This window comes from Amblyraja radiata, chromosome 33 (genome assembly GCF_010909765.2).
Source record: "Amblyraja radiata isolate CabotCenter1 chromosome 33, sAmbRad1.1.pri, whole genome shotgun sequence".
Classification (NCBI taxonomy): domain Eukaryota; kingdom Metazoa; phylum Chordata; class Chondrichthyes; order Rajiformes; family Rajidae; genus Amblyraja; species Amblyraja radiata.
In genome coordinates, this window is record NC_045988.1 from 4,085,854 (window position 1) to 4,103,870 (window position 18,017).

The following is an 18,017-nucleotide window of genomic DNA, read 5'->3' on the forward strand; positions in this document are numbered from 1 at the left end:
TTCTGAATTGTGCTAGGAATATTGAGGAAAATCTTTTCATTGGTAATTTTAAATTTTACTGTAATGCCAATGAATGATTCAAATTGCAAGTTATACAAATTGAGGAATAATTGTGCTTCAAATATTATATTCACCACATTCCATAAAGAATTGATTTAATTTCTGAATTTTTTTATATTGCTGCTTGCATCATATTTATTCTGAAGTAGAAACTTCATTAATTATCTCCAGTGTTCATTCAAATTGGAAAGTATAACTTTTCTATTTGTCTGCTGTTGAACACAACAATCTGGTTAAGAAAATTGTGCAAGGCCCTGCAGGAAAACATAAAACCCAACAGTAGTGATCTTTGGTAATCTGAGAAAATTAAACATTTTATCAAAATTAAATACAAAAGATTTAGTTGTAAACTGCTTCCAGATTACCTATTACCAGATAAAGTGATCTAATTTAAGCAATCCCAGATCAATGACCCCAGCTACATTGTGTAGCTTACATTGTTCTCATGCCCAATAACAGAGTGCTAAAACAGAGCTGTGTAACAGGATATGATAACCAATTGGACAGAGGTGAAGATCAACGCTGTTATTCAAATCTCCATGGAAAAACCTTAAAATGTCTAACTTTTTGGAAAACCCTGGTCCATAATTTCGCAGAGGAGGTGTATTTGGCATTGAGAATCTCAAATCTGTGAATTGGGAGCAACATGCCCAACATAAGTGACAGAAGCTCTACAATAGCACAGTAACATTATTTCCTCAAAAGACTGAAATATTTCTTATTCAAATGTGAGTTTTCTTCTGCTTGCTGATTTATCCTTTTAGTTGCTCATAGAAACTCTGTTACTTTACAGTCCAGTACACATGAATTCTCCTTGGTGCCCTTTCAACACTTGACCCTAGCATTTCTTGGCCAGATTGTTTTGTACGTTGCAATGCCAACTACAGTGCAAAAGTATAAACATAATTTGAAATATTTCCTTGAGCAGTGTTTTCTACACAAATGCTCCACGTTTTGTTTTTATATAATTGAACAGGTGGACATCTTAACTTGATCCTGATCCCAATTATGCTATTTATGTCTTGGAAGGCATGGTAATTTCATAGTATTTCCTTCCTTTTCCTTCATTGTAATATCCTCCCTCCCACCCCCTTGTATAATATCTTGCTAAAAATGTTCACAAACTGATGTTCACTATCTTTAGAAGTACTTCAAACTCGAGTTTAAATTGGACATTAGGTAATTGTCCCTGTTGTCTTAACTCCTGGGATTCTAAACTACTTTTTTTTCCTCTAACTTCCTCATTTGGCTTTGACCGGTAATGGTTCACTGCTGCCTTCTGCTGAGGGGGAAGTGCAAAGACTGATTCCAGGAAGGGCTGTGGGTGTATCCGTCCATAATAGCACACATCATCCGAATCCCAATTCAATTGAAATTATTTAACAACATTCAGCAGGAAATGGGAAACAAGTGTGTAATTGTTAACCCATTTTATAAAAATAATCAAGTATGCAACGGACTTGATCTGTTTTTAAAAAGTTAATTCTAAGATCTTTCACACCTTTCACTGGAGAGATCTTTTAAAGAAGAACTTAAATGTTTTTCCACCTTTGAAACACTTATCAAACACTTGAATATTTACTGAAGGTACACAAAAATGCTGGAGAAACTCAGCGGATGCAGCAGCATCTATGGAGCGAAGGAAATAGGCAACGTTTCGGGCCGAAACCCTTCAAAAGGAAAACAAAATTGCAGAAGCTTAAAATTTTTACTGATATGATTCAACTTTAGAAATTGTGTTTTACCTACTTCCTGAGCAGAACTCATTAACCGTTTGTTCTCCTAATTATACTTGAGCAAAAAACTCTTAATGCATTATCAAAGTAAAATGCATTCCATCCATTTCATTAAAAACATAGTTGTTTTGCAGGTATTAGAATCACGCAGCTCCTCAAACTAAGCAGTTGCAAACACAAATGATGCCTCTTTAGAAGAACATCGTTTTAACACTAGCTCCTTACTTTATTGTCGAGTTACATGCTTTTATGATCTGATTTTGGGGTTTCTTTTCCCCCATGATACCAAGGTAGTTTTTGCAGTCTTTCCCCTATCAGTGAGGGCAGCACGGTAGCCTAACGGGTAGAGTTGCTGCCTTACAGCGCTAGAGATCCGAGTTCGATCCTGATTACGGGTGCTGTCTGTACGGAATTTGTACGTTCGCCCCATGACCTGCATGGGTTTTCTCCGAGATGCTCAAAGATGTACAGGTTTGTAGGTTAATTGGCTTGGTGTAAATGTAAAATTATCCCTATTGTGTGTAGGGTAGTGCTAATGTGGTAGGGATCATTGGTCTGTGTTGTCTCGGTGGTTCGAATGGTCTGTTTTTGTGCTGTATCTCGCAACAAATTAAACCGCGCAAAAGCAATTTCTTCTCAACATCAAGATACTAGAATTCTGCCCGTACAAGGAGTTTGCACTCCTTCATAAAGGAATTTCTAGCTGCTAATGTTGTGAATCAGATTCTGTTACTGGCTTCAGGTATTCATAGTTTTCCCAACTGTTTGGCATTACAAACAAAAATATCTGATGTTGTTTTGCTTTGAATTTCTTGTTGTAATGGGTTATCTGTTCTTTGCTTTGTCTTTGCTCCTATATTGGAGTATGAATTGTCATGTGTCTCCTTTTTAAGTACTCGCTGGTTGCCAATTTTCAAAGTCTAGTCTTTCAGGGTAACCTTTGATGGAGAGAAACTACTGCCATCTTCCAATTGTCAGCATTGTGTCTGCCAGCATCAGCAGATATATTTTCTTCCAGATGGGACATTTAGCTATTAGATACAAGGAACTTGAATAGCTTTCCCTGGTCAATTATTTGTTTTTGGAGATTTTTGTACGGGGAACAAAATATTTCTTGTGGAGCATTCACCAAGACTGCTATTTTAAATTAAATGCATTTTGCAGTAGAGATATTGCGAAATCTTTCTTGTAATTGTTCATTACAATTTGTGTCCCGTACAGATCGAAAGGCCTTCATCTCCCATTGCCCCAGCTCCTAATTCTGCACTTCCACCCGTTCCTCCTCGTTTAGATCTGCTACAGCATCGATCGCCCACTGTTTCCAGTGCTTCTAGTCCTTGTGTTTCACCTAAGGTAAGGAGCTATTTCATTGGAATAACAGCATTTTTGCAGACTACAGAATTCTGGCTATTTGAAGTGTGAAGAAAGTTTTATGAATCCATTCCAGAATCATAGCACATTGTTATCATGAAGTTGCATGATAATGACAGTCATTGTTTCACTTTAAATTAAGTAACGGTGTCAAGAGGCCAGCTTTCATCAACCTGGATTGAGGAAGTTGTGGTGAGGATGTATATGGCAAAGCTATAGCTCTAACGGACGATGGACGTTTGGTTTGTGGTGATTAAAAATACAAAACTGACACATCTGCCTTAAATTACAATTTGAAAATGTGTGACCGTTGCCACTCACTATGTCATGTGTTAAATGTCTGTGGAGAATAGAGGGAAAATTAGAAGGAAATTGAAACTGCTGCACATCTTGTATAAACATTGCCATTTCTCTTGTTAATTTAGCAGCTGTACATGAGGCTGAAGTATCTGGGGCGACTCGTCAATCTGCAATAAATCTTTATTCAGATGTTAGCTCTTGCATCACTAATACAGTTTATCATTCTTGATGGTATTTTTTCAGTTATGAAGCTCAACGTTCCTTTCCCTATCTATGGGGGGAGGGGGGACTATGTATAAACACTGCTGTAATTTCTACATGGTGAAACAAAAATGTATAAAAATGGCCTTTATGAAAATCTGACAATGTGCACTTTAACCACATGTGATTTTTTTTCTATTACAAATCTCAAATTGTGGAGTACAGAGCCAAATAAACAAATGATGGGTCTTTGACCCAAACATTATGGAGGGCCCTGTAAATTGGGCCATATTTATGCACTTGTAAATAAAACAAATGTTCAATTAATCAAAGGGTTTTATTTGTGTTTTTTTTCCCCCATATAGGCTTCGTCGAGTTGCTTGCATAAGCAGGACAAACCTTTACCTGTTCCTCCATCTCATCGAGATCTACCACCTCCGCCACCTGACCGACATCCATCTGCAAACTCAGAATCTCGTATGCAGAGGCGTCCCTTACCAAGCACACCAAATGACATCTCAGCAAGAGATAAGCCACCTCTTGCACCACCTAACCGACCTGGAGAACCTTGGAATTCACGACCTCAGGCAACTATAGCATCTGCACAGACACTTAACCTTGGAGATAGGTGGACAGGCAGAGAGTTGTCCAACAGACACTCTTTGCCTCTACCATTGACGTCTCTGATAGATACCAGGACGGACGCAGTTAGGCACAGTAGCTCGCTTGGGCTTGACAATGTCGTGGTAAGAAACACACCAGTGTCATTAGATTTTTTTTTTTTTTTATGTTGGTTATTTCATCACCAGGTAGTGGGATCTCTGCAATACAACTTCTTAATTTAGTTTATTATTGTCCTGTGTACTAAGGAACAGTGAAAAGTTTTTGTTTGCGGCTATCCAATCAAAAAGACTATACATGGTTACAATCAAGTTGGTCATAGTGCGCAGATAAAGGTTACAACATAAAATCTGATGAAAGATAGTTTAAAGGTCTCCAATCACTCTCAGCTGCTGAGAGGACCATTCAGTTGCATGATAACAGCTGGGGAAAAAACTGTTCTTTAATCTGGAAATAACAGCATACCCAGAATCTTTGATACAGGTTTTCATTTCTTGTAGTGTGCACATGGTTTTGATTTGGATAAACTTTTTGCCAAGGTATTTGCAAGATTCTTTACTGCTACAGTTTAAATTATGATGTGGAGCTGAAACCCGAAATTTAATGAAACGTTAACTTGAGATGTGTCGTGAAGCTTAATGAATGAATATGTTTATTGGCCAAGTATGTACACATACAAGGAATTTGCCTTGGTGCTCTGCCTGCAAATAACAATACCACATACAGTAACAATTAAGAATGACACATAAAACATTAAACATTAATAATGAAGCATTATAGTTTAAACATGTGAATGAAATAAAATACCAGAGCAAAAGGAGGCTACAGACTTTTGGTTATTGAATAGAGCTACTTGGGGAAAGAAAACAGTTTTTGTCCGGCTGTGGCAGCTTTGACAGTGCGGGGTTGCCTCCCTGAGGGAAGTGCTTCAAAGAGTTTGTGGCCAGGGTGAGAGAGGTCAGAGATGATCTTACCCGCTCGCTTCCTGGCCCTTGCAGTATACAGTTCGTCAATGGGAGAAGGTTGCAGCCAACAACCTTCTCAGCTGATCGGACGATTCGCTGCAGCCTCGTGTTTGGTGGCTGAGCAAACCAGGCCATGATGGAGAAGGTGAGGAGAGACGCTACGATGGCAGTATAGAATTGGACCATCGTTGCCTGCAGAAGATTGTGTTTCCTCAGCTGCCGCAGGAAGTACATCCTCTGTTGGGCCTTTTTTACTGTGGAGTCGATGGTAGTCCCCCATTTTGGGTCCTTGGAGATGATGGTTCCAAGGAAAGTTGAAGGCAGTTTCTCAAAATGTAAAGTTTTATTAAACAAAATGTGGAAATTGGCATAGCAATGGGAGATAAATATTTATCACAGCTATGTGGAAAAGTGTTGCATATAGCTATACAAATTATTCCAATAGCCAGGTATGATGTTAGGAGAGCTAGACAAAACCATAGGCCAGGTGTTCATTATGTTTATCTGATAGAGAACTGTATTCAACAAGAATTAGGGCAGCTGAAAAGAGAGAACCATGATCTTGTCACAATGCATTTTAAGCACTCTTTCCTGTTATGCTTACCAAAACGCAAGGGAGACATTTCAGTGCTGAAGTTAATACATCTATATTTAAGAGGGAGTTAGATGTGGCCCTTGTGGCTAAGAGGATCAGAGGGTATGGAGAGAAGGCAGGTACGGGATACTGAGTTGGATGATCAGCCATGATGATATTGAATGGCGGTGCAGGCTCGAAGGGCCGAATGGCCTACTCCTGCACCTAATTTCTATGTCTATGTCTAACCCCACTCTCTGGCACCAGGGTTAAGTTCTAAGGAAAAAATGAGTTTTGCAGGATGCATTTTTGAAGTAATCTTATAGAAATACAACATAGCAATCTGTGAAAAAGATGATCTAGAAAATTGTCAAGTGTAAGTTGAGTTAGATTCAGACAAATTAAAAAAATAAGATCTGTGTGGAGTGATCATCCAGACCCATGAGTACAGAAACTGAATGTTCTAATTTCTAGTCAGAATCTGACTAGCTCTCCCCCTGAAGTTGATGTGGTATGGTGAGAAAGGGGTCAATATTATAGTAACATATTTTAATTAAATACTTTACAAGATGATGCTGGGAAAGGTGTGATTCAAGAAAGGTCTTTCTGAAATAGGTAGCATTTAGCATGAGATCCGCTAATTAAGCACTGGAATCTGTGAAAAACAATTGGATTCTGCAGTAGGCATCTTAAACTTGGATGGATAAGCTGCATTTGACTTTGCCGTAATTATCTTCAGCTAATACCTGCAAACGCAGAAATGAGATTAACCCAAATGCACAGGTTCGCATGTTACTTTAATGGTAATTCATCACCCATAAAGCACAAGCCACAAACCCGTGTTCAATTTTAAATGGAAGTGGCCAAGTTATCTCATTTAAATGTTTGTACTAAAAACAGTCCAATATTTCCAACCTGCCTTCTATACACACAAACACCGTTATCTTGTAATTATTGCAGGTTTTCGGTGGGGCCATGAGTGATGGCTCGGAGCACGACAACTCCAAAGTGAAACCCTCTGCATCAGCAAATGCTATTTACTCTCTTGCTACACGGTAATTACAGCCTTAGATTAATGCTGTATGTTTCTTTATAGTTTGCAGTACTTGTATAAATTGTTTATAGGGAAGTGAAAACATGTTTTGATGCATCAATGACCTTTTGCATAATGATATTACTTCTCTTATGTAGCATGTATTATTTTTCTGCAGATGTTAATGTTACTTTGCATGGCTTGCAATGAAATAAACACTTTAAACTTGGTCCTGACATATTAATAGACACTGACTTGATTGATATATCAGTACAGATGAATCTGTGCAATTTTCTATATTTCATATATTATCTATTATGTTGTGTTTACTACATTTGTATATTTTAACATGCACTTCTGAAATGTTTAATAAGCAGCTGTAAGCTGCTGTCATGATTTAATGGTAGAACTTAGAATTTATATGGATTATGTTGATATTGTGTATAATTTTGTACAAGTAGAACAGGACATCTTGATTCTATTATAAGCTCATCTTTTTTTACAGACCCCTGCCAAAGCCATTCCCATCAGAGGAACCTTCAGAGAGCAGTGATGAGGATATTGATTACATGACCCCATCTTCATTGCCTGTGCATGTTCCTCTCTGCGTCACCTCCTCCTTAGATTCCAGACTTCCGCTGCAAACACAGAGCAGCCACCACGCAGAGTAAGAAAATTATGCTTCAAGTATATTTTAATTTAATTACCTAGACTTGTTAGATGTATGATACTAATGTGAGCTGGTTTCAAAGTGATCACAGTTGGGTTAATCTGTGGCAGTAGGTAACACAAGACAGTCTTCTGTTAGAATGTATTTGTAATTGGTCACAAGAGGTGTGGTTAAGTAGAATTATTTTGGACGACACTGAATGGAAATACATGGGTGCCTCCTGAAGTTTCTCTGTCCCCACTTACTGAAATGTTTTTGTATTGAGCTTCTCAACTGGGGGCTTGGTGAACTAACTGAAAAATATTAGCAGAGAAACCAATTCATTTTACTTATTGCTATTAATATGTCTCCCTATGTTTTAATTAGAACTTTGACTGAATCTGATCCATTGAGACTGATGTGCGAGTCGATGTTTTCATCGTCTCTGGCCGCAAATGTAGATTTGCCACACGTTGTGTCAGGTAAGGTGCTTCTACCTATAAAAATAGAAATACTAGAATTGCTCAGCAGGTTAGCAGGCATCTGTGATTTTTTTTTTGTTCCACTAACACAGACTATTGGGAAAGTCATCCAGCATACATTTTAAACCTCTCCATATTCCGTTGCCTTGCTCTCTTTCTAACTGCTTCAACATATTGCATTAACATATTTCATTATTCCCCTCTAATTGCCCCCACTGACCCATCAACCAGATGACCTCTACAACTCATGAACTGATGTATTTCTTATCAGACATAATCCCTTTGCTCTGTTAAAACACTCACCACCTTCTCTGAAGTTTAAAACTAACTTGTTTTCTTTCGCAGTTCTAATGAAGAATTTACAACCTGAAATGTTATGTTTCCAGAAAGGTGTTCTGACCTGCTGAGAATTTCCAGTATTTACTGTTTTCATTTCAGATATGGCAGCATCTCTCATTTTATAATTTTGCTTCAACACAGCTACTTTTATCATTCTCAAAATTATTTTGTTATGTCATTCATTGAGTTGTTGCATTTTTGTAGACAATGGTGATTCTGCCATCACTGATGGGGCTGAACGAGATGAGAGTGAAGGTGAGGAAGATGCATATGATTTCCCCAAACCACCTGTACCACTTCCTCTAGCTCGCCGCACTCTCTCCGACGTATCTTATACCACTTCAGCATTTGCCAGTGCACCTGCTGAACAGAATCTACCTGGCCCCAATGCACAGGCAGGAGGTGAGACGATCAAATTAGTTTTGAAAGTCAATGTCCCTAATAATGCTGTCAATTGTGGTTCATGCAGTTACCCGTAAAATTGAGTTTGGGCGTTTTATCCAGAGAGTATAAAGCTTCTTGAGTGTTGTAACTGCACATACAATAAGAAATTCAGTATGTGGAGGAAGGCTTTATAGTCATAGGAATTGAGGCAGTTACCACAGAAAATCCTGCTCCAATCAGCGCAGCATTAATGTGATTAATTCTGTTAGATTTCCAGTTCGTCGGGATCCCTATATTTTCACACAGCATACTAATGTCCAAGTATTTTTCTGCTACATTACTCCTGCATTGGGGCTGCCTCCTCACCCATTTCACTAACTTTACCACTAGCTTCCACCATGCCCTCAAATTTGCTTGGACTATCTCTAACTCCTCTCTCCCCGTTCTTGATCTCTCTGTCTGCATCACGGGACACAGACCATAGTCTACTGCAAGCTACTCCCATTCCCACAGTTATCTGGACTGCACCTCCTTCCGCCCTGCTTCCTGCAAAGATGCTATCCCCCTTCTCACAATTTCTCTGCGTCATGTCTACCAAATCTGTTCCCATGATGAGACTTTCCATTCTAGGACAACTGAGATGTCTTCTTTTGAGTAAAAGTGGCTTCCTCACTGCGGTCATAGATGGATCCATCATCCACGCCTCCTCTGTATCCCATAGTTCTGCTCTCGCTCCCACTCCCCCCTGACAGAACAAGGATAGCGTTCCCCTTGTCTTCACCTTTCACCTCACCAGTCTCTGCATTCAACACATTATCTTCCAACATTTCCACCATCTCCAACATGATCCCACAACCAGTCACATCTTCCCATCCCTATCCCTTTCCACCTTCTGCTGAAACCGCTCCCTCCGCAAAACCTTAGCTCACTCATCCCTTCCCACCCAAACCACCCCTTCCCTGGGTAATTTTCCCTGCAACCACAGAAGATTTAACACTTGCCCCCATACTTTTTCCATCATATCCCATGAGTTTGTTACCATGCTTTGGCTTTTGTTTCATCGTTTGTTTTTTAGTTGATAAGCCCAGATGAATCGCCATGCATACGCAGCACGGGATGACTAAATTTTAAAGGCTGAATAATCAATAACACTGAGATATTATAAAGGTCTGTAGATTGTAGCATGACAGGGAAATGGTGCTATTTGTTTTGTGAATGCTTGAATTAGAAATGGAAACTAAAATGTTTTGATTTTGACACATTGAGGAAATAGGGTGGAAGAGCAGTGTCAGAAATAACATAATGGATTAAAAATAATGAAATAATAATATTATGGCAACTTAAGTGATGCAAGAAAGAGGTATCGTCATAATATCAAGGTTAGGTTCAAGAGTGTTTTATTGTCATATCTCCCGGATGCAGCACACCAGAATATGTAAACATAGTACATAACGGGGGAAGAGAAAAAAAGAAAAAGTTCAATAAATAACAAATATAGTGCAATAATAATATAGTCTTTTGCAGTTCAGACCTTAATTATTGTTGTGTTTAATAGCCTGATGGCTGTAGGGAAGAAGCTGTTCCTGAATTGGGATGTTAAAGTTTTCAGGCTCCTGAACCTTCTTCCTGATGGCAGTGGTGAAATGAGTGTGTGGCCAGGATGGTGTGGGTCTTTGATGATTTTCGCTGTCTTTTTGAGGCAGCGACTACGATTGATCCCTTCGACAGTGGGGAGGTCAAAGTCGGTGATGGACTGGGCAGTGATCACAACTTTTTGTAGTCTTTATCGTAATGTAATGACAAGGCATGAAGTTGGAGGTTAGAAAATAGTCAATGTTTCTTTTGTACGAGTCTCTTGTACAAGTGCTAGATAAGCACCAGGAGTGTGCAAGTTTTGAATAGATGGTCTTTTTAGATAATTGTTGAGAGATGGTTTTTATTTGAAATTAATTCACCCTTTCTTAAATATATTTAAATTTAGGAATTAGTTAGATTTAATTTTGTAATGGGTATAACAATAAGGAATCCATTGTCTTTACATAATGCTAAATGAGTTCATATAAAATTACAAATACTGAGAATCTTGGAGTTAATTCTAGTTCCTTCAAACTTGCTTTAGTTTCCTTTTAAGGAAGCAAGTCTTAAATACTTGCTTATGATCTAAGTAATAAAAGGACCAACCAGAGTCATTGACCTGGAAAGTTGCACATTCATTGCCCAGTATATGCTGAGTTAGCTAATGTCAAACTAGGAAAGTGGAAGGGATAAGTGTTCTGCAATCATTAGTCTGTATTGAATGAGTAGTCTCCCAAGTTTGGTTCATAGATGAGAAATACCCCCTGCAGCGTGTTATAGCATTGGCTGATGTATGTTAAGCTGAACTCTAGCAGTGATCACCTCTCGAAAAATACTTTTATAAATCATGGATAAATATCTAAATTGAATATCTGGTGGGGGGGGGGGGGGAGGGGAATGCACATTTACCGTGCAGAATTTTGATTCCTATCTGATATGATAGTTAGTGCCTTTAAACCTATATGTCTTCAGGAAAGCATAAAATTTGAGAAATTTTACATAGAAAATCTCAGATTATTGTGTCTCTTAACTGCTATTATTTTAATTTCCACAGATTCATCTGCGCCTGAAAGACCCCCCAAACCTTTACCTCGCAGAATCAACTCTGAGCGCAAATTCAGTCCTAATCGATCAAACAGCTGTAACATGTTGCTGCCGCAACAGCAACAGACTCTGTCAGCTGAGATCAACAGCCTCTTGAGCCAGGGCTACTCGTATCAGGATATACAAAAGGCATTGCTTATTGCACAAAATAACGTGGAAATGGCAAAAAATATTCTTCGTGAGTTTGTGTCTGTTCCTTCCCCTGCACATATCGCGACGTAACCACCCTCAGGACACTGACTCTGGCAAGTCAGTGCTCACGGGTTAGTGTCTAATCAGAGCTTCGGCTTGAGTGATGCCGTGCCTCATGTAACCCTACCACCTCATCAATTTGAATAATCAGGTCTGTGCAATTACTGATACACTGAAGGGCGGTAGCTCCCTGCCTTGTTTCCATTCCAACTGTGGGCTTTTTAAAAAAAAGTTTATATTTGAAAGTATCATAAGATACTTGACCTTGAAAAGTTACATTCTTAAGGGCAGTGATCATTTAGCAAGAAATGTTACAATCCATTACAATATGATTTCAATTGGTTCATTCTTGTCTGATTATAATAAATAATTTGAATATAATGTGAATTCCCTTAAATTCTACAAGCAAATGCACATCATGCATGAATGTCACTACTTTCCCACAAACTGTAGCACAAAGTTGAAGTATGGAATGTGTGATATTGAAAGACTTATTCTATGCTGTAACAAGCCCTTCTCTACATGTGCACGCTTTGTGTAAATTAAGTTTAAAGTGCTATAATAGTTGGGATTCAGAGTCATGGTACCAGAGTAATGAGCTTTAACATGGGCACCTACCTGCTGTTGCTGGTAAATGCCTGCTGCTGAGATGTGCAATTATTGTTGTGGACCTAGGTTAGCACTTGTATCAGCCTGCCATTCAGAAAAAAAGGGGTCTATTTTTGTACAAACATGTCGTTTGCACAAAACAAAATTTAATTAGCAAATTGTTTTTATGCAGTAACGTGAATATGATAATTGAATTCCAAATCATATAGGTTCAAAAAAAGGGAAATCATAGCCAATGGTGCAGTCCTGCAGCAGCTAGTTACATCAGTAGTGGCAAGAAGGCTGCCTCTGTGCACCTTGTGAGTTGTATATTCCCTTTTTGAAATACTTGTGCATAAAATGTGACTTGAATGTAAAAGTTAAAAATTGAAGATGCAATTTGCTGCAAAGTGACCACTTCACTGGGTAGATATTAGGGCAGTTTCTTTTATGTACCGCTAGCCCTTGAATCATTCCTGGTTTACCATTGCTTTCAACAATAGTTGGTTTATAGCTTAAGATAGCACAGTGCATTCAATGACAGGTACATGAGGAAAGTCAGGATTGAAAAATTGCAGCTTGACCCTTAATGTTTTTCTTGTACATTAATCATGCCCTTATAACATGACATATTGGATTTGCAAACCATATATCCTGGCAATACTCAACAGGTAAGGCAGCATCAATGAAGAGAGGAGCAGAGTTTTATGTAGGGAAGCTCTTATCGGAGGTTTGTTTTGACAAAACATAATCTATATTTTGCCCATGAGAATTTTCTTTCTTTCTCCATAGATGTTGCCTGATCGGCTGAGTATTTCCAGGATTTTTTTTAAATTATTTTTATTTCACATTTCCAGCATCTAAGTTTTTATTTTGGGCACATTCAGTTTCCAATTTAAAAAAAAATACTTGTACCTCTGCTCTTAGGAAATTAGTTGATGTTTTTGCACTGAATTGTGATTTGAACTGATTTTTTTTTAAAACACATTGAAAGTGTCATGTTGGATTAAAAATTGTCTACATTAAGATTGCACAGGAGCGGCAATGGTTACAGTGGATCTGTAACCTTTCATAGTACAATAGCCCAAGTTTATAAGATGTCAGTATCGTTTGAGAGGAAAGTGAAACATTTGAAGACAAAACGTGATAAATTGGATTAAGAGCAGTTCATTTAATTTCTATTTGTTCTATTAGTCTATTTGTTGCTGTTCTGTGCAAGTTGATTTGGGTAATATTGAGTCCAATGTGCAGTTCTGTACTTCCCGATAACTAGATTTTGCTCAAATGTCGGAGGCCAACTTTGTCTGGTATACTTTTAGCATTATTTTTGATCAAATGTAAAGATGGTGAAAAAATGTGCTTTTATTTCAAAACCTAACAAATTAAGATTTAAAAAGCAGCTATGTAATGACAGTTCTGGTGTACGTGACATTTCTTACCATATAATATTAGTTTGAGGTAATGATGGATGCAATTTTACCATACTCTTGTGCTCAACAAATGAGGTATAATTTGGCCTGATGTATCGAGAAGTTATCGTGAAATTGTGATAAATTTTACAGCAGTAGTAAATAATTGCGTGAAAAAGGGCATGTCATAATTTAAGGTCTTGAATGCTCTTGTTCCCTCATCTTCCAAGCTTGGAGTAGTGTAAATTAATAAGAATAGATTCCTGGTATACCATGTTCAAGCAAATTCACAGAGGTTCAGATGAAAGATTATCAAATGTTAACTCTTTTCCCTTGCCATAGATGCTGCCTGACCTGTTGGCTAATCCAGAATTTAGTTTTTAGTTTTAGATTTCCAGAATCTGCAGTTTTTTTTTCATTTAAAAGATCGCTGCTATGAAGTAGCATAGGTTAACTGCTGGAAACGCTAATGATCTTGGGTTGTCCCCTTCACTTCTGACCCCACCTCCCCCCCCCCCCCCCCCCCCCCCCCCCCTACGCCAGCTCTGTGAGCATGTGGGATTTATACCCAACTGTTTTTGCAAAATAGTGGGTCATCTGGTCATTCACTTCATGCAATAGTTTGCAGGATAGCACTTTCATACTTTACACACAAATCTCTTTAGTATCTTTCATAAATTCATTTGATAAAGGAGGAATCTGCTGTGATCAACATTTCCGATGCATGGTGTGTTTCCGGTAAATTGTGCGTCCCATTCGGATATCTCTAATGTAAAGGCAAGGTTGCAGTTTCAGGAATTCCATGAGTTCTCAGTGGTTTTCAACATATTTAATTTTTATTGTATCTATTGAGGATCATTTAACAGTAGCATAGAATATTCTGATCTTCTGCTCATACGATTATGCCAATGTTTTGGAAGATTGATCCTATCAATTCCACTCGTCTGTTTTCCCTATATTGTTTTAGTTATTTATTTAAATCAATTTTTAATATTACCTTTAAACCTGTTTCAACCACCCACTATGGCAGTGTACACGTAGTTCCTCTAGACTGCGTTATTGCATTCTGCAAATTGGATATAATGTAATTGATGAATTGGGGAACACTATCTGTTTTAAACAGGCTGAATGGGTTATTACACCTTTCAGTTGAGAACTAGAGAACCACATAAAAGTTACTCAAGCAGAATTTTTTTTATCTTGCAAAAATATATAGTTGGGAAAAGAACAACCACCCAGCAGTAATCAGACACCATTGTCTAATAAGAACACAGTCTCTCACTTTTACCACGGGTGACAATTGACATTTATAACTAATCGCTTCCATTGATACTTGTACATTGATTAAATGATGTAACATACAGCCTTTAGTATTCTTAGCTTGCAGCAACAAAAATAAACTTGTAACTTTCAAAAGATTTTGTTTCAAAATCATGCAGGAAAAACAACTTTGTTAGTGCTAGTCTGCAACGCTCTAGCCCTATCCACCTTTTCTCCATTGACACAAATGTTTTTATAATGAGGTTTTCTATAACGTAAGTTTTCTTAGGAATGCAACTACCGCCTTGTGGCAGAACTACCTGAATTTCAAATTGTAGCAGATGGTGTTTGTTTAAAAAAAGAGCATTGTTACATTGTCGGAAGATATTGACCTGAAACGTCACCTATTCCTTCGCTCCATAGATGCTGCCTCACCCGCTGAGTTTCTCCAGCATTTTTATCTACCTTCAATTTTTCCAGCATCTGCAGTTCCTTCTTAAACTTTGTTACATTATCTGGTTCTTTGTCAGTCACCTTAAAACAAACTCCTCTGTTAGGAATGTCTGTTTCTTCCTTTGTTCCTTCAAGGATACTGATTACCTTGAGCAACTGTTACCAGATCTGGAACCAACCTTAACCAGATTTTTCCAGTACCTTTACATACCTGAAGTTACTAGGCTCAGACATTCTAGTAAAGCTGTGCTTCCTATCCAAGGCCCCCACCTTGTTGAAAGTTTGGTGTTCAGATTTGAACTTGTACTGGGTTTGTTGTGTAGTTTTGGCATAAATTTCATCCATAACTTGTTTTTTATTGCTCTATTAATAAAGTCAAGGCCCCTTCTAATTTTTTTTAAAAACAGATACTTTAGCTTGCCCTGCCTTCTCCAATCTGCAGTTACAGATAGCCAAGTGTGGGGCTTGAATACTTGAACCATCATTATTAGCTCCACACAAGCCTTCATCTCATCATATTCCATACTGTGCATCCCTAAATAAGACCCTTCAGATCAGTCTGAAGAAGGGTCCTGACCTGAAATGTCACCTATTCATGTTACCCAGAGAAGCTGCCTGACCCATTGAGTCCAGCAATTAGTGTCCTTTTTTTATACCTTTTGTTTTTCTGAACAAGTTCCCACATGCATAGACAAATGTTTTCTCTATTGATACAGATATAGATTGATATTATCTGAATTAAATCTTATTGGTCTATTCCCTTTGAGATCTCTGATCTCTGAGTCCCAGTTTTGAATTTTTATCCTATTGACAATGAATTTCTTGATCCATAATAGTTGCCAGGATGGTATTATAGATACTTGAACGATTTTAATTTGGAAGCAGTAAAACCTTCTGGGATCTGTTTCATTGCATGCACACTATTTTCAGTGAAACAGCAAATTCTATACCCTGAAATATAATTGTTACGGGCTATGGCACAGGAAGAGGTGATTGTGGTATTCTGGACCATGCTTGCTCCCAACAGAGCAATCCCTTTCCTCTTTATTTCCCTATGGACTTGCAACTTGTTTTCTTCAACATGTCAATCCCACTCCCTTTTGAATCCTGTTGGCACTTGTGTACTGTAGCCAATTGATCTACCACCACTTGTTTGCGGGAGGAAGTCATAACATTTGGCAGAAACCCACACAGTCACTGGGAGTGCATAGAAACTGCAAAGCTATAAATCCCTCCATTACAATTCTGGTGTAATAGTCTAGTAGAGTGATATCCTAGTATGACCTTGACCTAGAACTATATAGCACTGGAACAAGCCCTTCAGCCCCTGTTGTCTGTGCTGACCATGATACAAATTGTGATTAGTCCCATCTTCCTGCACATGGTTTACATCCCTCCATTCCTGCACATGTGCCCAAGTGCCTGTTCACGTGCTTGTCAAAATGCTTCTTAAAACATTCCTATCATATCTGTTACTACTTCCCTTGGCAGCACATTCTAGGCACCTACCACTCTCTGTGTCAAAAAAGACTTGCATGTAAATCTCCCTCTCACATTTAATCCAAGGCCTCTAGTATGTGACACATACTTCCTTGAAAAAAGACTATCTACAATATCTATACCTATCATAATTAGACATACTTGTCAGGTCAACCCCAACCTCCAAAGATTTAGGTAGAAAACAAACCAAGTTAAGCCAACCTCTCCTTACATCTAATACTCACTACAATACAATACAATTCAATTTATTGTCATATGGACCCCTTGAGGTCCAAACGAAATGTCGTTTCTGCAACCATACATTACAAACTAATCCAGGCAACATCCCGGTGAGTCTTCCTCTCGCAAATCTCAGCTGCCCTGCTATTACCAGTCTCCCAAAACCTTAAAATCCCCACTTAAACGATCAAAGCTATCTTTAGGCTGACCCTCCAAAAATGTTAAATTGACAAAACGAGATTTTTAATAATCCTGTCTGTACTGTGGTCAGCAATATTGGTCTTGTTGTCACTACTAACAGCTCTCCTACCACTATCACTAATGGAAAGACTAAGCGTACAATGAAACTATATATACTTCTAACAGAATAATTCTGAATTCTAAATGATTAACCTTATCTTTCACTTCATTTGCAAGGTTGAAGATATTCTTGCGGGGAATAACTTGTTTTCACTTGGGAGTTACAATGTGTCTAATTTGCTGCTGTAATGTTTTCAAAGCTTTGAAGAGTAATATTCATCTTGTTGAATGCAGACAATTAAGTTGGCTATGATTCACTTATCTATTTCCTGAACAAAACTTGTGGTCTCAATATTGTGATGTCAGGTAGGGCTGAACACTGGATGAATGTGTCTGTGTGATCATACTGATGAAATGGGTAGTATAAGAAAAATGTACTTTTTTTATGGCCTGGTCATCTCGTAATTTTGAACCCAGTTCATCTTTCTAAACACATAGTTGGTAGTAGTTTCCAGTTGAAGATTGCCATGTATGTTGCATATTTTAATGGGCAGCTTGTGACTCCTAAGAATACCAGGTATATCTTACTGAAGGAGTTGCTGGTATATTGAGCTACAGATAGGAAATGACGGTGGTTAAATCAGTGGTTTTGCTATTATAAATCTGAATATGTAACTGTAAGTAGACAAAAATGCTGGAGAAACTCAGCGGGTGAGGCAGCATCTATGTCTGATTAGTCTGAAGAGGGGTCTTGACCCGAAA

The 18,017-nt window shown here is 38.2% G+C and overlaps 1 protein-coding gene across 2 annotated transcripts in view; it reads left to right on the forward strand.

Moving 5' to 3' along the window:
• Window positions 1-15,731, forward strand: part of cbl (Cbl proto-oncogene) — a 93,581-nt gene extending 77,850 nt beyond the window's left edge. Inside the window, exons 10-16 of one of the 2 annotated variants that reach the window (XM_033049691.1) lie at window positions 3,018-3,149; window positions 4,034-4,414; window positions 6,789-6,883; window positions 7,367-7,528; window positions 7,898-7,992; window positions 8,536-8,733; window positions 11,345-15,731. In XM_033049691.1, coding sequence (XP_032905582.1) covers window positions 3,018-3,149; window positions 4,034-4,414; window positions 6,789-6,883; window positions 7,367-7,528; window positions 7,898-7,992; window positions 8,536-8,733; window positions 11,345-11,616 — 1,335 coding nt within the window. In that variant the 3' untranslated portion in view covers window positions 11,617-15,731. The remainder of the gene's footprint in view (window positions 1-3,017; window positions 3,150-4,033; window positions 4,415-6,788; window positions 6,884-7,366; window positions 7,529-7,897; window positions 7,993-8,535; window positions 8,734-11,344) is intronic. The other variant, XM_033049692.1, reaches the window with a different exon arrangement.
• Window positions 15,732-18,017: the final 2,286 nt, after the last annotated feature.